The sequence below is a fragment of the Pempheris klunzingeri genome, chromosome 5 (genome assembly GCF_042242105.1).
Source record: "Pempheris klunzingeri isolate RE-2024b chromosome 5, fPemKlu1.hap1, whole genome shotgun sequence".
NCBI lineage: Eukaryota > Metazoa > Chordata > Actinopteri > Acropomatiformes > Pempheridae > Pempheris > Pempheris klunzingeri.
The window spans coordinates 21166767-21191274 of NC_092016.1; the positions used below are offsets into that span (position 1 = coordinate 21166767).

Sequence of the window (24508 nt, forward strand, 5' to 3'; positions counted from 1 at the left end):
ACATGCAAACACCATCACTTCACTGCATGGTGGGAACCTTTATTCAAATTAATTGCAAACACAAATTTACAAAATGATGAACAGCTATCTTCAAAATAAAGTGCCGGTAAACGAAACAACCTATCACACACTTGAAGTACATCAGTCTATGAACACATTATAAATGCAATATTAAAGTACTGTATGTATTATAAAGTGAACGGTTCCTTAATTGCATCCTAGTATCGGCTTGTGAGTCTGCAGTTTTAGAAGTTTATAGTTAGAATTCAAAGTCTTCCTCCGTCATGTCGATGGCCCAGGCGAACTTGTCCCTTTGGCTCTTATTGTAGATTTTTTCTACAGGTACCTCCATGTTTTTACACCTGAACACATGGGGAAAAGATTAAGCACACACTGTAAAAGAAATACTCAGTTTGACCCACCAGATAATCTTCTAAGAGGTCCCAAAAGCTTTGAGCACACAAAACCACTGCTGGAATAGAAGCAATGGAGGTGGTAGAAATAAACCCAAGTGAAGTGACGGGCTGTTATATACAGCTGACTTAATGAGCATATTTAGTACATAGTGGGTATGAGAGAGAAACTGATTACTGACTAGTGCTCTTACTGTACGCCTTTAGATGAGCATGCATCACACATGTACATCCCAGGTGGAGGCCCAGCTAGTTCTATCTGAATACCCCACTTTGTCTGTGTGCTCTCAGTATCTACAAGTGTTTTTTTACCAAGGGATCGTGGTTGTTGATAGAGAGTCAATGTTAGCGTGGACTCACCAAGCCACGCTAATGCGTGGGTCCAGGTAGTTGAGCTTTGAGGTACCCAGTGCGATCTGTTTGTTTTCCTCTCGGTCAGTCGCCTGAACCTCCATCTTCAGCAGCTGCTCCTCACAGCGCTTCACTGCTACCTTCTTACGCTCCACCAGCCTGGCAGAAAACACACACAAAGGCAGGTGCGGGAGAGTCAGACACCTCCGGTATGAATGAGACATTCTGGGCGAGCAAAAAGAAGTGTTTCCATAAGTGTGCAGCCTGATTCAGAAGATGTTTTGTGTAAATAGCAACAAGTAGTAGAAACTGTCCAACCTGCAGAAAACAAATACAACAGCTGAACAGTTACACAGGGGTAAACCATCACTGTATGCTGTTGTACTGAGTCCTGGCTGAAATGCAAACTTCATACAAGTATCCTTTTTGTTGTGACATTTTTCACTTTTCAACCATGAATCACAGGCTACACACAAAGAAAAGCAGTGGTTCGTATGTGGGTGTCTTACAGCACTGTAGGACGCACAACCAACAGAGTTGTGTAAAAGTGTAATTCCCTTTTGGCTCTAGGCACAAGGACAAAAACAGCAGGTAGCTCATCTTTGAGTTAACAGCAGGACAACCACCACAGCTAACATGATTCCAAGTTAAAGATCTTACATTTCTTAGAGCATTAAATCACCGCTCATTATTCCCAGTGAAGCAGTTATCTCTGTTGTCTGGAGCCACTTTAACCTGCAGGGTACTTTTCTATCGGTGCTTGTGTGTGTAGCTCGTGATGTAGTCGCCGCAGAAGAGCTGCTTGTGTTTCAAGATTGCCGTCAATCTTTTCTAACTGTTTTAATGTCCACAGCTTGCTGTTCCTCTGCACTATTGAGACACGTACGTCTGCAGCTTGGGGTCTGGGCTGTCTTTGGTCTTTGCCTCCTTCTTGGCCTCCTTCAGCTCCGTCTTTGCTAGGGCCAGCTGTTCCTTTCGAGCATCAATCTGGGTGGAGCGCACAAGGACATAGGCATGCTTTTATATATGGATTACGGTTAGCTTCGACATATCACTGGCTGGGCTGGAAAGGTTACAAAAATTCTGCCCTGGCCGTCTTTTAACAAGCTGTTGCAGTGACACAACATGAAGAAATATCACCGTCCTGCTAAAGCACTCTGAGGGAAATGTTATGGTGATGAACGACTGTCCAATAAACCAAGTCGAGCTGTGCTTACCTTGGCCTGAAGGTTAGCCATAGACTGATCAAAGGTCTTTGGCGGCGCCCGCTGGTGGTTACACAGAATAGCAACTGCTCTGTTAGCCCTGTTGTAGGACAGCATTTTCTCTGCCACATTATCTTGCTCTTTGGAGGGGGACAGAACAGTAATGTGTGTTTAAACTGAGAACACACACCTCACCCAGAATGATGCACAGAAATTTAAATTAAAGAAAAATCCTGTTCATCTCCCATGTGTTATTATTACCCAGCCACTATCTGCACCAAATCTTTGGGAAAAAAAAAAAACAAAAACAAAACACACACACACTATTATTTCATTTCATTTCTTCATATCCCGATTAGCTTCATGTATTCTACCTGGGGTCCACACAACACACACTGCAACCACATGTCAACCTGCAGACTGACTCACAGTGGCAATCTAGAAATGAGATGAATGTGACACTTCTATCTCTGAATGAGAAACTGTGGCAGTGGCAGCCAATGGTGCCCTGATAAGAGCGAGGCAGAGACGCACAGCACTGGGGTACAGTGATAATGCACTCCTGCCATGGCTGGAAAAGCTGGCGGATGTCAGGGTGCCTTGAATCAAGCAGGCTAAAAATAAAAAATGTCAGAAGTGTGGCAGTTTTATCATGGGACTCCATGACACAAGCAGCCAGGTAATAAGAGCCACACTGATAAAAGGCTTCAGTATTAAACTGGTACCAGTCTAGCTGCTGAAGACTATGAGCCATGCTTTAAAAAGGCTATTCATGCAACATTAGACTGCTTTATAGAACACGGAGTGTGTGCAGCTTACTGTTTGTCAGCTCTTTGAGCTGCTGCTGTAAGGTGATGGAGGCGTTGTATGTCCTGAAGACCTTCGCAGTCAGACCTGCCATTAGAGAACTCAGGTGCTTGTTCACCAGGCTTGTCTGCAGAGAGGAATGGGAAGGAGAGGGACACAGATTGAAACGATCACATCAGTGAGGTACAGAAGAAACACCACACCATCACAAAACCATTACAGCAACCTTCTCCACACTCTACCACTAGGTGGCACTGTGGTACTGCACCACTGCAGTGTTTAAAGCTTCTGTAATGTACCATAACAAATAAAACACATAAAATACCATCTCTGCCTTCATTATCATCATCATCCATTAGAGCAGGGAGATTAAAAAAGATCACAGTATTATTCCCCTTCTGACATTTCTGCAGGTACTATAACAAGTAAGAGCTGTCACAGCCAGTGGTTAGATAGCCATTAGCTCCTGTCAAATGGCTGCAGCTTCAACAAAACAGCAAAGAGATGAAACAGAGTTAACAGCGTAAGGGCACACAGTGGTGTGAAAGCAAGACAAACATGTAAGCACACTGCACACACACTGATGGCAACTGCAAACACATGGACTTGAGAGGCAGATAACACATTTCTAAACATAGATGAGCGCACACAGGTGTGGGGAAGAGAAATGTCCAGATAAGCTTGCTGGTGAGCTCACAGCTCTGGCAAAAGGAGTTTGTGATGCTTCTGATGAAGATTACATTAACGATGTGGTTGGTTTAATCAGAGCAGGGTCGGCACCGGGCCATCTGCGGCCACACACTTGTACCAATGTGTGAGTCTCTCACTGCACGAGCCTATTAAAACCAGGGGGAGGGAGGGTTTTCGTGTATACATATGTGTGCAGGCATGTGCTGGAGAGCAGGTACATGTACCTAAGAACACACACACACACACACACACACACAGTGGCTGTCGTGCCTGCCTTGCTAATGAGCTACCTAACTCTGCCCCTGTAATGCAAATGAAGGTGTCTGCAAGTCTAAGGGGCAAGTATGATAGCTCTCACACCCCCAACTCCCTTGGTATGATGTATTGTGTGTATGCACAAATGTGTGTGTGTTTGTGTATGCCATCCATGTCATCGCCTAAGGCATTATTACAACTTGTCATTACTGCAGTCCTAATTTCCTGTCTATATTACAGGCTGCTACATACTGCACTCTCTCATTAGCATACTGCTAGACAATTTGTGGTGATGGCCACTAATTCCAGGGAGAAATATTGACTGTTGGCATCCTAAACTAGCTATGATGATCTGCTTTTATTTTTCTGGGTCCAATATCTGTGTCCTCTGCATCAGTTCCCTGTAACAAAAAAAACCCAACAACATTAAACTCCCCTCTGGTGGATGATAGATGGATACACTACAGTGGAGGGAGAATAATGAAAGGTGTCAAAATAAAGCAGCTCACAGGGAACATGCTACACCGCAGGGAGTCCTTTAATTCATTTGACTAAGACGTAGTTAAAGAAAGTCCCAGAGGTTGCAGTTAACCTGAAACCTGCAGACAGTGTGTGTACTGTAGCTCTCTAATGATGTGGACTCTGGAGAGGAGGCTTCCAGACAAACCTGACATACGCCTGCATTTTCAGCTCAGATCAGGCACTCAGACCTCAACAGTGTGTGTGTGTGTGTGTGTGTGTGTGTGTGTGTGTGCTCACAAAAACCACAATCACCGACCATTCTAAAATCTAATCCTGAGAGGCGCTCTCTCTCCCTTTAAAATGTCATTCATTACTATTAAATGTTTGCAACACTGAATGCTTGAAGATATTCACCACTAAAGTGTAGTGTACACTCCAATGTACGTTATTGTGAAAAATATTGTAAAAAATGTCTCAGTTTGACGTTTTGTGTAAGTATGACGATGTGCTGTGCTGGATTTGAACCGAGGAGATTACACTTAAATGATTCATGGCTTAAAGACTTCAAACTAATACATTTTCCAAGATGTAACCCAGTAATCTCCTGTTAAATACCAAAATAGGTCAAAAATTATTTTTGAGTATTTATTCTTACAAAATCTCTCTTCACTTCTGCCCTATAAAACATTTATAGGTTATAAACAGGTTATACAGTTATTTTTCATAACTCATCTTGAAGTCAGGGGCAGTTATATTAACAATTAAATTAAAGTTCACTTTTGAGCGATCCAGTCAAATTTGAGGGATAACCCACCGCCACGTTTCACTCCAACACACGTCACACAGCTGGAAATAAAGACACGTAAAAACACGCGCACACACTTAACTGATGGAGGCAGCGGGGGACTGCATCTGACAATTTTTAAACTCTCTGGTTTAAAGAACCAACAATCATGCCCACTGCACGGTGATAATGCGGGTGTGTGGAGGTGAGACAGCATTTTCACACAGAACTTCATACTTGTGCTGCTACGTTTTTAGACTTGAGTTCCACAGTCTGAGTGTCTCTGCGGAAAATTGGTAAGTTTTTGCATCTCCCCCTCTCTGTGACTGCAGTTTGCCCGGCCTTCAGGTGTGGTGCCGTTCTAAACAGCCACAAACACTTTCACTTCAGACGTGGTTGGACGGCACATCGTATGAACAGGCATCTTTTGAGCATACCGACACCTTAACACTAACCAGCCTGCAGAACACATTTTTGATAATACTTAGATAAACAAAGACTGAGCCAACGCAGCGGCTCCACTTTTCTTATTCTAGCCCTTTGTTCAGGGACTCGATCATACACATAAAACAATTAACACCAAGCTTACCGGGCAAGCTTGTTTATCTCCAAACATCTGGAATAAAGCTTAGAGTCACTTAACACCTCTTCCATCCTCCTGTTTATTTACCTTTCAGTCTCAATTTTCCACTTTCATATTCCACTCTCTCCGTACAGAAGGCCAGCTGAGGATAAAGGCACACTCATAGTTCCACCACTCATCCCGCATCCTTCTTCCCATTTCCACATCTTCCGCCTCCTCTTCCCTTGCAGCTGCTTTCTCCCTCCTCCGTCTTTCCTCCCACTCTTCTGCCTCCTGCCTTTTCCTAGCCATTGTCCACCTTTTCCCTCCTAACCTCCCCTCACCTGCACCAGCTGTCACTTTCCTACCGCTCCGTCTACTCCTTCACAACTGCCGCCCCCTCCCTCTGACTCTCTCAGTGGCCTGGCCTTTCTGGGTGTCAATCAGGCCTGCCCACAGCAGCCATTACCATTCCACCTCCAACATACCCTGACATTTCCTGACACACTAGAGGGCAGAGAGCAGAGGGACTGCACTCCCTCCTTCAATTGCTCCATCTCTTCATCTCACCCTCTCACTGCTGTCCTGTATCTTCCTTTTCCTACCTATCAATCTTTATATACCCTGCTCTTGAACCTTCAGCGTGTTCTAATCTGCATGCCTTTCTCCCTCCGTTTCATTAAGCCCCCACCTCCTCCGATGTGCCCATTCATCTGTTGCATACCTCCCCACCTACGGCCCTCTCGAGCAAATCATAAGACAAAGTATTTCTTAGCAATCAGAGCACTTAACCCAAGGTCAGCCAGGCTGCTGTAGCCTGGTTTCCACTGGAGGAAACCTGTAAAGTGACTGATTCTGAATACGTTTTTTTCAACAAGGACAACCTCTTAGCCTGGGGTATATTCTCAAACGCACAAATAATGCTATAGATTTTGCTTTGTAAAGACTGAGTGCACCCTGAGAAGTGCTGGACTAGCCGTGCGTACGACGGCTGCGTTCTGTGTGGCCTTGCTGCCTGCAGCAAGAGGAAGAGGTTGAGAGGACGGCAGACTTTTATGTGTGGAAATTCATCCGCCCAGCATGCTCACTTTCAATTTCCACTTGCGCAGTTTCATTTTTATCGGCCAGAGTCCATCCCCTCTCTCTTTTGAAACTCCTTTTCTGCTTTCAGTCGCCCCGCTTCCAATATTCCTCCCCTTCTCCTCACCTCCCGTTTGCTCACTTTACTCCTTTCATCTCGCCACACCAATGGCTCATCCTCATTCAATCTCATCTCTTACACCTTACAATTTAGTCTCTGCTTTTCCTTTACTGCAGCCCTGTCTCCGGAAAACATAAGAAAAAAATGTAATTCTATTTTGCTTTCACAATCTTTTTCTGCCTCTTCTTCAGATATTACATACCTTGTGGGAGTTTCTAACACATTTTACAAAACCTTTGACAAATTCAGGCATTGTTTTACACAAAGTTAGCAATTAGTCAAACCACATGTGAGCAGCTTTCACCTATGCTTTGTTTAACCAACTCCTTGCTTTTAACACCACAACGTAGTGCGCCAGCTGTTAACGTTTTAACAAAAGATTCAAAACAAAAACATCTGGGGTGTCCAGAATCGCTGAAACTATGTAAAAATACCAAAAGAAATACATTTTAGTGAGACACTCACACTGAGGCGGTCAAAGAGTTCATCTCCAGGTTCCTTGTTCTCCAGGAACAGCTTAAGATTCTTAAAAACCTTAAAAGAAAAAGATACACAGGACAGATTTGATCATGGGACTAGAAAGGGCATTCATGTATTTGTATTGTAAGAGCAAACCAGCCAACAACTGCCAACATTACAGACCAAACTGGGGCAATCTGGATATTTTTCTAAAACGCTGGGTGTGAAAAAGCATTCAATGCATGAATACATTAAAAGGGGAAAAGCAGAAGAGGACAGTGATCCTTGAAAGACCAGCTTATAAGACTATTAAAATGACACACTTATACAAACACAACAGAGGTGTGTGTGCATATCTGGAGCCTGATTTCATTTGTCCATCTCAGAGCAGAGCCAGAGGAGTAAAACTGGCACAATTACATCTGACATTTCAAGCAACTCCTTGGGTACCACAGCTGCACTGTTCCCCTAATAAACTGGTAAAATATGCAAGACACCAATTAATAGCAGATGTGTTGCTTATAAAAATACACTCACATTTTCTCACAAACGCACACATTCGGTGCCTGATTTGTGTGGCAGTTTTGTTCCCCTTGGCAAGTAAACTGAAAATAAAAAAAGTGCGAGTAGTTTTGGATTACACATGTAAATCAGTGTCTTAAAGTCTTGGAGAAGCAGAAACACGCAGAAAGTGAGCTCGCCTAATTGGCTTAGTGATGTGTTTGGATGTGTGTGTGTGTGTGTGTGTGGGGGGGGGGGGGGGGGGGGGGGGGGGGGGGTGTATGTGTTAGGAATGGAAATAATAATGAAATAAATGTGCCCAGCACAATAGCATTATGCACCTGCAAGTGTCCCCAAATTCCAGGGCTATATGATAAAGCCATTCAGCGTCCTAACTGGCGCTCAGATTGAGTAATAAGTAGGTGCTTGTTTTGAAACGATAATCAGATACTCTGATGTGCTGCTCAGTCATTGCCATGATGTTCATGGTTGGGAGAGGCACACAAGTGTTCATATGGAGGGCTTACTATTAGCCCTTATGGCTACTCCCCATTCCTGCTGAGAAACAATATGACTTTTTCTTTCCATTAAATTATATATGGGGGACACACCGTATCGGCAGTCCACATCACGCATAATCTAGCTCGACTTCATTGCCATTTTAGTAGTCACTCCCTGTAGTGCACTATGTCCTCTGCAAGCAGATATCCTGCACAAGCAGCAGATTGCATATACAGTATATATAAACCAAGAAAATAACCCAGAGTATTAGATTAAATGATTCAAACCCCTCCAGCGGTTAGAAATGGAAATCCCTTCCTTCCATCCTTGTTCCATTTTATTCCAAGTGACATTTAGCAGCAATCTCACTGATTTCCATGGGAATTGATGATGCTAAAATATGCAAGGGACTAATTAATTCTAGCTAATGTGTTGCTTTTGAATGCATTCATTTGAATAATTATGTGTTCTGCCAAGAAACAAAACAATTTGGCTGTCAGGTGCTAACATTTCTTTTTCCATCTCTGGAACAGAAGATAGCAGGGGCTGACACCAGAGGAGGGGTTGGAAATTTACATATGCATACATGCACACACACACAAATGTGACAGCTGTATGACAGACTGCAAACAACAAAACAAGGTTAAAAAAAAGTTTCCAGACACATTTTGTTTTCTTGTATTGTGGCGTTGGCCAACCTGCGCATTACAGTACTCATCATCATTTACTGTACCAGATTAACTAGCAACTGACCAGAGCTGCAATTACTTTCTATTCTTTGTCAACATGGGTGTTTTAAGTCTGTCTTGGCATTGGTATAAGCTGCGAAGACACCTGACAGCATGAACCGTCACCTTTGGCACAAACTAAATTTACAATTGTATAGTAACATCAGCAGAATACGCAAGATTTTGCCACACAAGTTATTTTCCACTTTCGAGTGATTTTATTATTGGACTCCAGACTTCAAGTTTTAAACGAGAGTCTAATAAAAGATAAGTGGAGTTGCATGATGGGAAATGTAGGATCCAGTGTTTTTGGAGGTTAATACTAGGGACTAACTTCAGGTTATCTGCTGCTCCAATCTTGAACATTTTTTGTCTCTTGCAGGTCTTACATCTTTATGGAAGTGCGATATTAAACAGAATATACCTTTAAATGTAAACGCGTGAGAACATGCACCTACCTGAACACAGTTCATGATTAAATATTGTCTATTACTAAAACTAATGTGCATGGCATTTTTCTTTACACTAGGCTGTCTGGTCTCCATTGGGATAAATATAGTAAATACTGTGTGCTGCCTCTGATGAAATACTTCAAGCATGATGAAACCCAAATGCTGTGCTGCTTAACTTTAGTAAAACTCTACATGTAGCCTCAGGATGAACACTCTGATAGGCCAACAAGGACACTCATGAAAACAGTCAGTGAAAGATAATGAAAAAAAGATTATACGGCACTCTAAGATTTGACAAACTGTTACCAGCAATTGTGGCGTGAAAGTCTCTACATAGTGACCTTCTAAAGGAAGGAAAAGAAACAATTAAACAGCTTATGGAGTACAAGCTTGAATATAATATTGAAAATACTTCATAATGCAGACAGGATTTATAGACACACAAATTAAACTACCTCAGCCACAGGAATCCAATCTACAACTTGGGCATTTCTCAGTTCCCTCTCTACGTCTGTGCATATCAGTATGTGTGCAAGTGACCTTCTCCGCAGGGACTTCTGCCAAAACCCAAAGGGCAATACCTAGATTATTATAATATATTGGCTATGTATTGCAATGAGCAGTCCCCATGTTTCTTTTCTGAGGTCTTCTCCTACTGAGAATGGATGGATTTGCCTTGTATTAACTACTATCATTTCCACGTTCAAGTGCGTAAGGAATTTGTGTTTTTTTTTGTTCCTTTACCTTCTTGATGACGGGGACCTTGTTGTAGTAGCGAATGGAGTCTTTGCCCAGGAAGTCAAATTCCACCACGCACTCGTTGCCTTCCAGTTCCTTGTGGAGGGTGATGTGCTCGACACGTAGCGAGCAGCAACCGACCGTGTCTGCCGTCTCTCCCTCCTCCTTCTCATTACCAGCTCTCAGTGCCAGCTTTTTTGGGTCATGAGAGACATGGAGATAAGTACACTTCAAATCTACACTTTCACCACCATCGCTCCCATTCACAGGGCAAGCATGTGCCAGATCAGATGACTTTTAAATATGCACACCTACACACACAACACGAAGAAGAAATTAAGATCTGTATAGCAAACAATTGTAATAGTAATAATCTTTGTCAAAAGCCAAAAGCAATCACACTCTAAATCTATCATTTCACTCAATGCAGAACGAGATAATTAGCATGGAAGAAAATGGCTGTATATAATCCACTTTTCTCCTTGCAAAAATATCTTCCATCCAGCTATGTGAGAAAAGAAAAAAGGCAATCAAAGCGCATCGCATCGATTTCCAACATTTTCACATGGGTCTGGGTATCGGTTCAATCACTTAGGTGAATCTGTGAAACTGACACCAGTTTATTTCCAGCACTGGTGTGTAAACGTGTAAAACTGGGTGTCCTAATTGCTGCTTCTTTAATTCAACGTTTTTCACTGGACATGACTCAAAAGCAGACCTTGTCTATGAAGTAGAGGGCCACGGCCCTTTGCCGCATGCCCATCTGTTTAGATTTCAGATCCCTGAGGTACTGGCTACGGATGTTGTCGACGCACAGCTTCAGTTTCCGAGCGACCTCATACTTCTCCCAGTCTTTCTCACCCTGGGAATGGAGGAGGAAGAGGGGTAGCAGGAGGGAGAACAAGTGAGGAAAGGGAGGATGGTGAAATGAAAGGATAACGAGAGGGAAACAGCGGGAGAGGATGAAACAAATACTTAAATAAACAAAAATACAGCATAAATTCTCCATTCTCCTTGGATGGAGTCACATCAAAAGATTATTCAATATGACAAACATGACGTGAATGCAAGCTGCTATATCACACTAAAGAAAACAAATGTAAAAAGTCACAAGACTGGCAAAACTGTCTTTGCTGCTGGTTATATATTGCTACCAAGACACAATTAAACCCACCATCAGTGAGAACACACACGCATATTGTCATAGAAACTAACAGTGGAATAACTTAACCTTTACACATGAAAGATGGAAAGAAGGAAGAGGAAGAGCGAGCAAATGGAGGAGAGAGAAAAGAATAACGAGAGAGGGGGAAAGAATAACGAGACGGCGCAGACACACATCCTACAACACATAACTCACGGGGGCTGCCATTTACTATAAAAACAAAGCTGTTGTGGAATTTTAATACTTTAGTACCAAAGAAGCAGTGATGTTGATAGAGGCACCTGAATTTTAATATCAAGTTCATAGCCTTGATTGCTGAAATGAAATCTCTGTGGCGAGGGTTGGTCTTGTTGCCCAGGAAGGGCATTTAGTCTCTCTCATGACGACTGAGACTATGAGCACAGGATCTCATTTAAACACAGATCTGTTTTTAATAATGTAGCATTATGAGGGGAGAAAACAGGGACACGGTTATGGTAACTCTGTCTTTTTGGATTTCAACGTGTCACAGATGCAGGACGCATACCTGGCAACATCTGCTGCTTTCGTGATTACACCTGAATTTGTGAGCAAATCAAATGGACACACTTCAAACATTCTTCATCCTGGTCAAAACCTGGAGCCTAAACTACCCACAGTGCAACACAACTGCCGTCGCTTTGCTCCTAAATTCTGTATAAGATACTAGTAACAGCTCGTGCTTGGAACACAAACATGCCTGATTAAAAAGGGGCACTGTGAAAATCAATTTTTTATTTCGTCAATGGTGCTTTCATAGGTGTTTTAAACACAAACAATCCACTCGTTTCACTAATAGAATAAGACAAGAAAAGGCAAAGGTGAAAAATACCTATACATCCATTATCTATACTGCTTATCCTCAGAGCCTATCCCAGCTGACACTGGGTGAGAGGCAGGGACACGCCAGTCAATCACTTGGCTGACACGAAGAGAGAGACAATTATTCACTCTCACATTCATACTTTGGAACAGTTTAGAGTCACCGATTAACCAGCCCTGCATGTGTTTGGACTGTGGGAATAAGTATCCAGAGAAAACCCACTGAGAGTCCCCGACTGGCCAGTGGGCTTCGACCACAGTGCTTCCCCTGATATCTTTTTTAAAAAACACATTTTGGTAATGAAAGCTCTACTCTAAATATAACCTGCTACTACTACCTGACTATTTTTCAAAACAGACTATGAGGTTTTGATTGATGAATATGTCTTTTTCCATCTTTCCAGGCACGCTCTGTTCGTATGATATTGGGAAAAAAAGAATTAGGGAAAAAAAAAACACTTGCTTGAGATGCATAATTCATTGTGGTGAGTTATGTATTACTAGAGAGGCTGCTATGGCAACATTTGACTAATAGTTCATCCAGGTGCTTGTGGGGATCTTTGGTAAATGTATTCATTAACGGAAAACCCAATCTAAAAAAGTGTTAAATCAAATGTGAGTTATATAGGCTAATGCAGCATCGACTGAGCCCGTCTGTCCATTAACTATAACAGTAAGGCGTCTGGTTAAAATAAAAGTGTTAATCTAGCCCCGAACTGTTTGACAGATGTGCCGCTGTTTTGCCTGTTTGCAGCAGACTGAGGGATGCTACCTTGAGTTTTGAGTTAGCGTTGAGCATGATGTATTTAATGGAGCCCTGGATGTTCTCAGTCCAGCTGGCCAGCCATGTCACGGCGTTGTCATGTCGGACCTCCTTCCAGCTGTGGCCAGCAGGGGGCACGGGGACACGGGCTTCTCTGTCAATGAAAGAGAGAGAGAACGTGTGTGTAAGTCGTCACAGCACTGGAGTACAAGCTACAGGCTCAGAGATGGATGTGATAGTTAGAATCTCTGTCTGTGCGAGATTAATTCAAGTGCATTTTCACAGCACGTCTAAATACCTAAAGAAGACAAATTCATTTTGTCAAAATCCAAATGAACACACCATCTGTAGCAGTGTAGTACAGATGCTTGTGCAGCTGTCTAAATGGATACACTTGACAAAACATGACATAACATGGTTATGTATATTTTGAAAAGACTGATTTAAGAGTGAAAGCTTTTAGACATTCATGCGTCGAGGTCATCTTTGGTGTGCACCCAGCTGGAAGGTGTGACATCTGGGTTTTTAGCAGCTAGGGTGATGGGAGTTTTAGTAAATCCAGCTTTTCTTCAGACCAGCCTTTACTTATGCATCACTACACGGTCACACATCTCTGTGTGCATTTTGATCCCTTTGCCTCTCTCTCTCTCACTTGCTGCAGTTGATGATGACATCCTCTGGCAGGATCCTTTTCTTCAGCATGCCCTGTTTGGGGTGTTCGCCTCTACCCCGGAACAGACCCGGAGGCTCAATCTTAAAGTTGCCAATTCGCTCTTTGTGATGGTCCAACATACAGTAGCCGTACTCATCCACTATCTTCTGGTTTGCCTCTTTCACAGCCTACAACAGGAAAAAAAAAAAACCAAAAGCAAACAATAATCTAAATTTAGAAGGAAATAATAGTCCAGTACCTAAATTATTCACGCTGACCTTCTTTGGACACTAACAGGAAGAGGGGTATAAGTATAACAGTATACACATGCACAGAGGGAAAAAAAGCATGAATCATACCAGTTTATCCTCCTTGGTCATCTTTTTCCGGGCCTCCACCTTGTCTTTGTGCATAGTATGGATCTCTCCAAAGTCACATTTGTCAAGATCTCGAATTAGTGACCTCTCTTCATGGGTCATTTCCTAATTAGACACAAAGTATTAAACACAGAAGTGTTTGGTGGTTTAAATGGTTCAGTTAATAATCAAGCAAAAATGAAAAATGCCTCTGAGAAACTGTGACGGGTAGTTTCACTATTCTCTGACATTTTATGGACTAAATTAATCATCCATTGAAGCATTTTCTCAGCTGGAGCAATTAATCAAATATACTTAAAAAATAATCAGTTTAATCTATAATGAAAGAAATGGTTAGTTGTGGCCCAAGTATCCTTGAATGTCAGAATGACTCTCTTTGCCACTTTGAAAATATTGCATTAATAATGGCAGAAATATGTATCTTTTCATCTACAGTTCAACACTTATTAAGCACCAACAGTTCTCAGTTACAGCAGGGAAATATTGCTGAAAAAAAATGTTTGCAATGCAACTCAATACTTCAATATTGATCACAGAAAGTATGCACATCCAGACACTTATGTACTGGGTCAGAATCTTAAACTGAAGACAGAAAGGGACAAAATATCTGCACAGAATGCTGCTTTATTCAATTTGCCGGGAGCTATTAATACAGAGTGCAGAACCTTTGTCTGTCAAATAGGGCATTGCAACAATAATGTATCATAAAAACCAAATAGGATGAGCATGATAAAAGGAGATCAGTGACCTTTCCTTTAACTACTCATCTTTATGGAGGCGCAGCGGACAGAGAAAGAATAAAGTGATATTGTTATAAAAGGCCAGAGTATAGAACATCTAAGAAGAAGTCCACTGAGCTACAGAAACAGTGTTGATACAGCAGAACACTGAAGGCAGCAGAGCAGCCAAGTTTCCACTATAACTTTCACCTTTCTGAAGTTATTGCATGAGGGGTCACCCCATCAAAGAGGTCATCAACAGGGCAGCGACACAGAGCAATTCAGTGGCAGCTTTATGGTTCATCTCGGAAGTTTCTAGTGCTAAAATGTCATGACTACACGAGCGGCTTTTAATATGGCCTCTTGCTTTCGAGCGAGAAAGCAATTGCAGCAGGAGCTGGAGGCCAACGTTTTGGGGACCATCTGCCAGTGTAGAGCAAATTCTGTCAATTTTTAAGGTCACAGAGGCCTCGAGCGGTACAATGTAATAGTAAACAATGAACGGGGCTTTCAGTGAGCTGTTTATCTTGATGTTATTGTCTTCACTCATCGCTCCAGCAGTGTTCATCAAAAATGACCCCAAGACTTAGGATTTACAACTTTTAGTAACTTAAACAATATATTCTTTGAAACTAAGCCAAAAGCACCGTACTGAATTAATCTGTAGCTGCTGGGTGGTCTCTCCCTTTGTCTGCCACAATAATATAGAATATATAAACATATAAAAAGCTTTTCAGAGCAGTACTGATTTGGGCCAGATGTGCCGTCTATGGTCAGAGGAGATGAGATACAAAAAACATACCTCAGATTAGCACACATGCATGCACACACACCTCTCTCCGGAAACGCTGACAGTGTGGACACGCAGTCAGTCAGCGAATCTAAGCATGACTGACACTCGACAGTGGGCGGGCACTGAGGGCAGTGGAGCGAGGAGAGTTTTTTCCGGCTATAATAAAACAGTTTAATTGGATTTGTTCATATGCAGGGGAGCTACTTGTATGGATTAGCATATCAATGCCTTCACACAAATCGTATTTTCAAGTGCATTGAGCACTAAGCAGCGCAAAATTAATTCTGCATGATATGCCTTGGGGCTTGGCACGGTGTTTTCTCCATACAGAGGACACCCTGACAGGCACCAGCATGCAGGTACTGTACCAGTCACTGTAACACACATATTCTCACACAGAGCTGGAATACAGACAACTAATACTGTGCTGGCATGTTATCAAGAGGAGGTTTTCTCGAGCTGACATTATGAGGAGCTGACACTGCATTATTCCATTGTATTATTGCCAAAGTGTTTAAGACAAAGTACTCATGTAAATAGAAAATTAACCACAGTTGACAAAAGCTCCCAGTCATCAACATCGTGGCAGCGTCAAGGGAAATGTTACTGGACAAAAACTACAATGGTTCACATTCAGATATCTGGCAAAACTGTTGTGAACCATGAGAATATCCTTTATTTCGTTTGCAGATTTGATTTTCAGCACTAAGGATTGACCTCTGAGCTGCAGTTGCTTGATTTACTTCCAAAACTGGCATGATTTGTGACTTTCTTGCCTTACCTTCTTCCAGTCTTTAAAGAAGTTCTCCCGGAACACCTTTTTCGTCGTGTATTCGTGGTCCAACATCTGGGCAAAGAATAACGCCACCTCCTCAGCTGCCAGGCTCAGCTTCACCTTCTTACCTGCACACACAAGCACAAACTCAATTCAACATCAAAATAAAAGGAGGGATTCGGAAGTACTTCATGGCCTCGTTGTCCTAACTTGCATTAAAAAAAAAAAAAAAAACTCACACATTTGGGAGCTGGGATCAAAATCCAACAGGCTACAACTCCCACATCAGCCTCTCTAGAGTCCTGTCAGACTAATCCATGGATTTATAGAGGTACACTCAGAGACAAGGACAAAGATCTACATTCAGCCCCCGTAAGAGTGAGCTACAATCAAGTACATGCAAGCACAGGGATTAACAGATCAAAAACAAGTCCCTGTAGGACACCACTGTGACTTGACTGCTAAACAAAGCGAAAACAATTACAGTCATCAATCAGTGTTTGACCCAATACACCTTTGTTGTCCTAAAGATCCAACTGCGTGCGTGTGTGTGTACGTGCATCTACGCCGGCATCCACAGATCTGCTCACTTCCAAGACCTCTTTTGTTTTCTATACAACTTTGACCACTGTTCCTCTAAACCTGAGCTTGCAGTCTGCCTGGTTTTAATTAAGAGTTTCTTTGATGTAACAGAATAATCTGCCTGTCCTATTTTCAAATGCACACACAAGTTCAGAGGTCTTGAGACTGTAGAGGGAAAGCCACGCAATTTACAGCTTTTTTTTTTAAATTTTTTATCGACTACAAACAGGCTGGATGTTGCTTCTCTGTGGACTCCTCTCCACAGCCATCATATAGAGGGGAGAACGTGATAGTCGTTGAATATGGGGACAACCGTACACATTTTCAGACAATCTCTCCCTGAAGGCATTCATCGTGTTGCACTCACGTGTATGTAGAAGAAAGAAGAAAGAAGAAAAAAAACAGGGCTCTTGTCTCATGTTCACACAGCAGGTCAGTCACAGTGTGAAGTGGGTGCAGGCGTGACTTGGAAAGATTGTCTTCATTTAAACGGCACTTCAATAAAAAAAGGTTTTTATATCAAGTATTTCAATTAAATATATTTCAAATGGCTTTGTATTATTACAGTGTGGGTAGAATACGCCAATGACCAATGTTTAATTTCCCCCTGCGTCGCCTAAACCGTGGGCTTCCTGCTCTCAGCCGGCTGATGTAAAATGCAGCTTCTGGTGCTCTGACTCTATGGCTGTTGTTCTACTGAATAACTGACTTAATGTTAGAATTGACCATCTGCAGGTGCAGGAGACACGGAGGAATGTTTATCATTTGCCTATACTACTCACACTGTAATGATCCAAAGCTGGTTGAAAATTGGCAAAATATCCCTTTAATGTGCCGTATGTCACTTCAGCCATGTAAATAAATAAGGTTTGTTTTACTCCTTTACTTGCTTTAACTTATGTATGTAAACATGTTTATGTGTATTTTCGCAGTGTTATGCAATTGTTGCATTATTTGTTATCATATTTTCATTTTTGGTGTCTACTACTTCTTCCTCTTCATTTGATTCTATTCACCTGACCCTACATTGCAGTTTAAAGAATTTATTGTTTCCCATCTTACATTTGTTCTGCTTTTATGCTGATCCTGTACAGCTAAACAACTAAACACATACTCACACATAAACGCACACATTCATTTAGAAAAAAAAAAAAAATCCCAGAGCCGTCAAAAGTGATGTCACTGCGTAATGCTCGAAATCTATGAATTTACTCTGAATGGCCCCAATGGCCTCACCTGTGAGGTACAAAGATTATTCTAAATTACAGTCGTGAGAGAAAATATGATGAGCGTGTCAAAACTCTCTCATTCGTGCCGACACATTCAATTTCTGCACTCAACTGACCATCGTAGTAGAAGTGAACGTCTTGTGGCAAAGACTGGTATTCAGGAGGGAAGTAGGGCCCATTGTGCTCGAGGAACTTCCATTTCATCCCACCTTCATACTTCTCTTCCTCCCACCTGACAGAAACCAACATGAGGAAAAAGTTTGGATGTATTTGAGAAAGTGAAAATTGCTGCTCCCTGGTTACCCCATGTAATTTGTGTTTGATTGTGTGTGTGTGCATGTGTGCGTGTGTGTGTGTGTGTGTGTGTGTGGTGGGGCTCGGTCCAGGTCAATGCGAGATCAAAAGAGTAGCATTTCCCAACCATCTCCAGCGATTCTGCTCCTCCTCCTCTTTCTTTTTGATCTTCGACTGTCTTGCCTCCTCAATCTCCTCCTTTGTCTTCTTAGGCTTTTTGGAGACTGGGTGCTCCCCATCCTCTTTCTTCACTGTCTGTACCTTGAAAAACACTCACTTTCAAAATACTCCCATTGTGAACTGCATTTCCAGCAAACGTCATATGGTGGGACTATTATTGATGGCGACAGATTACCTCTGCAAGACAGACCTTTACCTTTTCATCTCTCTTCTTTGACTTCTTTTTCTGAGCCTCTCCGTCACTTTCTTCCTCCTGCCCATGTTGCTTGTTTTTTTTCTTTGAGCTGCAAGCACCCAGTAGACAGACAGACAGACAGACAGCTAACAGCACTACAAGGGATGGAGATCATGAACTATCCCATTTAAATATTCATGCACAAATGTAATATGAGTGTCAGATGCCAAAATAACTATACTCTAATACTGAAATGCCTACATAAAAATGCCAAAATGTCATTAAAGGTCAATCCACAGCTCAAAAACCTGGTCAGCCTTACGTAGATGTAGCAATGGGTTTTGAAGGGCTTTCCGCAGGCTCATCCTTCATTCTTTTCCTTTTCAGCCCTTTCTTCTTTGCAGTGAAGTCATCGTCCTGCGGCTCCTCTTTCACCGACTCACTAAACCAGAGAAAGAAACGAGGACAGTCATTGCCCAGGTCTAATATAAAGTTGAGTGAACTTGTCATCTTAATACTGTTGAAATTTTTTCTTTTTCAATCAGAGGTCTGCTTTGTCGTCTCACACAGTAACAATTCTTTTCTCACACGCACACGGTGGAGTGCAGCTTTGAAGTCACTCCGCTTAAACTCCAGACTACAAGAGTAAGCACTGATTTTCCATTTCATTTTTCAAGACCAAATTTTAGCAACTGCTCCGTTTGTTTCTTAATTTTGTCAAAGGGAAGGCTGACTTGAGATGCTGATTTTGAATTAACTCTTACTTTAAAAGCTAATAACAAGGCAGAATAAATGCATAATGGCTTTTATTCACTGATGCCTGCCACACCGCTGGCCAGAGTTAGGGCAAAATTGCCCTCCAGTTGGAATAGAAAGGAACAAAACCCTATGATGACCCACTGACCACAAGAAATGACATAATTATGGTAATTAAGCCACACCATCAAAGCACTAATGATAATGGCATAATTGCAGCAATTAGAAATTTGAAAAAAAAATAAAAAGATGATTACACAACTGCAAGCCTGGATTCCCCTGCAGAGGGGGGAATTGCTAGGGAAGGAAACGGCCCAAATTAACAAATCTAAAGTCACCACTTCTACTAAATAACAGCTTTCCCTTTTCCTTCACATAACATTAGTTAAGGAAGAAATGGGAAAAATGTAAAAGCACATAATTGTCAAATTGGCTTACTGAAGCCCAATTCCAAAACGTTATGGTAGAAACTACCAGGTACACATAGCCTAAACCTAATGCGCTCTCCCTGCACTTCCACCCCTGATGGCTTCTGATTGAGAGTAATGAGCCTTCTCTCAGGCTCCCCGCTCTCTGACTCCATCTGGTCTTTGCAGCACAACCTTTGTGCAAGTTCGAGTTCAGACGTTAAACAAAGACAAAATGGGAGCTTTGATTAACTCTAGAGAGCATCGCCTACATTTTAGAATTCATAAAATACAAGGAAACTCTTACCGTTAACATTTTTATAATTTCTTAAAATAAAATAATGAGGTTTAAATGTATAAATCACAGGTATTGTCCTTTTACACATATGTAGGTTAACAGAAAGCAAACCAATGTGACTATTGGGGGGGATGATCTTTTCATGTCATCGCTGACCTTTATGCACTATAATGTCCTAAATCAAACATCATGCCATCATTTTAATTATTTCTTTATTCTGACCTTGCAGTTCACCTCAGGTTCAATATTAAACTCAATATACAAACTCCTGACACTTTGCCATATAGACAGTCCTTTTTCTTTCAGCAACTGCTCACTGAAAAACCTGCACTGCTGGCAAGTGTATGACAACTTAATTAGGGAGTCCAACCTTAAGTGAAGTTAAACGACACAAAAGTTCATTCATACGAAGGGTGCTTATTCCAACTTGCCGACAGTCTTAATGAAGACATCATGCAGACACAAGACTGTTTTTAACATTTCTACAGTGTACGGGAGAACATGTGCCATACATGCTGCCACATCGACTAAATTGTCCCCAGCAGGCTACCTTTGCATAAGGCTTTGGGCAGCAGCCTCCACCGGGGATGGAGAGGCTTTTAATATGACAATTAGCTGCAGAAACCTTATTGCCTGCCCGCAGGTGTCCCACTGTTTGACAATCACTTTCATACTTCACACACCAATATTAACCCTAACCCTCCACAATAGGCAAACTATTTGTGAGCGAAAGCTCTTTATGTTCACTACAAATTACACATATGGGAGAAGCTTTTGTCTAACTTTCTCCCTGCTCCCTTTCAAGCTTACTTTGAAAAACCCAAGTCTGTGCTGCGGCCATGCTATTCAGTTCGAGTGCTCAATGTGGAGAGAGAAAAAGAACACAAAGTGTGTGTGTGCAAACGGTCATGTTTTTTTGGTATACTGCACCACTGAGCAAAATCCATAAAAATCTATACAAAGGAGGGAGGGTCACTACGTCCATTGACATTTACGGTCTGTGGTTCTAATAGCCTTATGTTTCTTCCCTAACTCTGCTGCAAGGCCTTAACTTTCCTCCCTGTATGAAACCCACTGAACTACAAACTGCACAGTTACCACCTGAGCCATTTGGAGGGGAAAAAACCTTTAAGAGAAACATTAAAAGCCAGAATTTCGCAAAACAGTTTTTCCAACTGACATCTCCTGTGAAATGTCACTCGTCGTTCTTGGGTTGGCGAAGTCCACGTCTGGGAAACAATCCATTAACAACTCCGTAGAAACACTGCTGTGAGACAGATTTGACGCAGCAGGCCTTCGGCCAAAGTCTGCCGTCCCAGCAACACCCTGCTGAGCATCCAACTACTAAGACCGTGCATTCTCATTTATTACTTTCCTGACAAGCCACAGATATTTGTCTTTAGAGCAGAGTAAAATTAATTTTCTATGAGACAGCTTAACACATTGTATAAAATGGGAATGTCCAGGGCACTTGAAAATCAAAACACAGGAATTCATTTTCATCACCCCAGGGGGGAGGAGGCAAGAAGAAAAAAAAAAAGAGGAGAAAGATAAGATTTCTGACACAATCGCTCCATAGTAGCTTGTCATCTTATTATCACGGCCATTAAAAAGATACAGTACACTTGGATTATGACTTCATCCCTACCTGGCGCTGTTGGCTGACTCCAAGGTCTCCATCTTAGGTGTCTTGCCCTGAGGGGAGGACATGCGTTAGGTTCAACACAGTAAGTGCAAGAACTACAATGCAAGAACATGCACACAGATGGCCTAAGACGCTATGTACAGTAACCGTGTTCAAGCTTTAATAAACGAATGTATGCGTGAAGTCTTCGACCACTCATACAACCACAGAAGGCCATGACATATCTTCGAGGACTCCTGGTGAGTCCATTTATGCACATCTGTTGAATAGCGTAAGTTGACTGTTGAAACATGTAAACCTGTGATGCAAAGCACAACCTGGTGAACATGGGGGGGCATGTAAATATACCTTGCCAACGTGAGAGGGAGCTAATGGCAGGGAGGTAACTTGAGAGGACAAGCTGTTGGACGTGCTGTAAGTATGACAGTCTGAGTCGGGGTCAGTGAGTAACAGGGGTTGAAATTTTCACCCTGCTATTTGACGTGCTATTTCCAAACAGGGCACAAGTTAATGTGGGACTCACATGACCATCACAGTCCCTCCCCTGGTCAAGATGACACTGAATTTCCATTGAGATGTTCTAAATTGGGGCCAGGCTAAATAGGTCAAACTTGAGCAACATCTAGCCCCGTGCAGCATAGGGAGAGGAGCAGAAAGTGACTAATTTACCTTCTTATGAGGCTTTCCATTTTTGGTTTTCTCTGCAGATTTAGTTGAGTTTGGACTGCGCATCAGGATGTCAAGAGAAGAAAAGAAAAGGCTTGTTAGCGATGCAGTATTTGTCACACATGAGCAGTGAAGAGAAATATTGCATAAGTGCGAGAAGAAAGCTGCTTTCCCTTTCACTGTGACATGACTGAACAGGCCCTTTAAAGACAGTCTGAGCTGCATTTTATCAAGCATTGACTTAGAGTGAGAGCACATTGGGCTGATGTTGGATCCGTGTCTTTGCCTGGTTAGCATCATTCTCGTCAGGCAACGCCATAAAACCCCACCAATCAGACAGGTGGTGTCTCAGAGAAGCTTGGAACATGTTTCTTTTCGGTTTGACCTTTCCTCCCTTCAGGGCTGAATGCAACATGAAAATTTAGCTGCAATTATTCCACGACTACGTTATTTTTTTCTAATTCCGAATTCTCAATATTGAACATCTAATTAAGGCAGTATGGCATTTCAAGCAGGAAGCCATTTCATGCTCAGGAAAATTAGTTCCATGAGTCTTGTAGCTGATAAGGATAAGTTGATCCTTAATCAGTAATTCAGTCAGCGTGCCATGAAATAACATGAGGCTAGCTGTCGGAGAAAGCTGCCTGCTCTACTGCCAGTAGTGCTTACAGGTGTCTATTCATCTCCCAGCTCTCATCAATTACACAAGCCAATGACAGATCACTCCACATTCATTTGTCTGCTCACATATGCATGGTAATAAACGCATCAGATATCGAGGTAAGTTAATTTATTCATATGAAGATGGAGTACCCACTGTACTCTGTGAAATGAATGCATGCACTCAATGCCACCACCAGCGTGCTTGACAGCTCAGCCAGCGTAGCATTCTCTCAGTAACACTTTTGTCTGTCCGTTAGTGGGCCACGCATGCTGCCATATGGCTCTCACTCTCATCTGATTTATCACCATTGCAAGTATTAATTTTTTCACTCAAATTAATTTGTCTCCACGGTTGAGAAACATGAAAGGCAATGCTACTTGCAAGATCTGTGCGAAAATCAGCTTTGATGTGTGGCCTGTGCTGATGCTGAACAGATGTTAGATGTGCTGCAGTAAGGTCACACGCATTTATTAGCTGGGAACTGCTCTAACTTGGACACGGTGACAGGGAGTCATACAGGTAACTTATTGATAATGGCACTTGAGTTGCTCCTGATGGAACAGTGATTAAGTGGTCGCTGAAGTCTGCCTGTCAGCAAATACATTTTTGTCCCTCTTTAATTCTCTCTCTCACACACACACACACACACACACACACACACACACACACACACACACACACACACACACACACACACACACACACACACACACACACACACACACACACACACACACACACACACGTCACCTGTTCTTGATCGTGTCTCCCCCGGCACGAGCGCTTTCATTATCACTCAGCTTGGTTTCTTTGTGCTTGCTCTTCGCTTCTCCTTTGGCATCCTTGTCTCTTCCCATCTCTCACACGCAGCTCTGCGGGGCACAGATGCCATTAAATGGTTGGCAGCAAATACATATTTCAGGCTTCAAAAATACAAAAACAAATACCCGCCCAGGAAAAGCGTCGGCTTTTCCGGCTAAGTCAATTAGCTAGCTAACTTTAGCTAACGCCAACATTTTAAGAAGTACCCTGTAACTTCAACGTTAGCTAGTTAGCTGTCCTAATAGCAAATACCTCTTATTCTGGGGTTGAAAAATAATGACATTAAATGGCTAGCTATAAAATCTGTGGTATCGCACGACTCGCTCACCACTTGCACTGTCACCAACACTGGACTATATTTCGTGAAAATCACGTATATTTTGGCGCTTACTTCACCAGATGGACGCGGCGATCTGTGCTAGCGCTGCTCAGACGGGCTGCGTCACCTCCAGCTGAATCCTGATTGGCTCCGGAGGTTCGGGGAGTGGCCAGGTTGGATGGTGTTACGCCGTTTTCTGTGACCCGTCTGATTGTGTGACCTGTGCAGTCTATGGATGATGTCTTGGCGCTAATGTTGGACACGAGGAGAGATGCTCG

The 24508-nt window shown here is 42.4% G+C and overlaps 1 protein-coding gene across 1 annotated transcript; it reads right to left on the reverse strand.

Annotated features, from left to right (window-relative positions):
- Window positions 1-187: 187 nt before the first annotated feature.
- On the reverse strand, window positions 188-23946 carry LOC139201586 (DNA topoisomerase I, mitochondrial). The gene is made up of 19 exons (XM_070830947.1): window positions 23840-23946; window positions 22429-22483; window positions 21763-21809; window positions 18976-19095; window positions 18675-18762; window positions 18426-18553; window positions 18121-18236; window positions 16200-16321; window positions 13889-14011; window positions 13530-13717; window positions 12887-13031; window positions 10828-10971; window positions 10116-10301; window positions 7196-7264; window positions 2789-2903; window positions 1982-2109; window positions 1651-1751; window positions 774-923; window positions 188-362 (listed from the first exon to the last, which is right to left on the reverse strand). The coding sequence occupies exons 1-19, from the start codon at window positions 23944-23946 to the stop codon at window positions 260-262; spliced, it is 2235 nt and encodes a 744-aa protein (XP_070687048.1). The 3' UTR covers window positions 188-259.
- Between the last annotated feature and the right edge of the window lie 562 nt (window positions 23947-24508).

Bases quoted from the DNA above. Each gene is read 5' to 3' on its own strand.
- LOC139201586 (XM_070830947.1), bottom strand. From the start codon at position 23,946: ATGGGAAGAGACAAGGATGCCAAAGGAGAAGCGAAGAGCAAGCACAAA. The intron at 924-1,650 runs GTACGTGTCTCA...GTTTTCTGCCAG, and splicing joins CCAGACCCCAAGCTGCAGAC to GCTGGTGGAGCGTAAGAAGG. The intron at 363-773 runs GTGAGTCCACGC...CCATGTGTTCAG, and splicing joins CCACGCATTAGCGTGGCTTG to GTGTAAAAACATGGAGGTAC.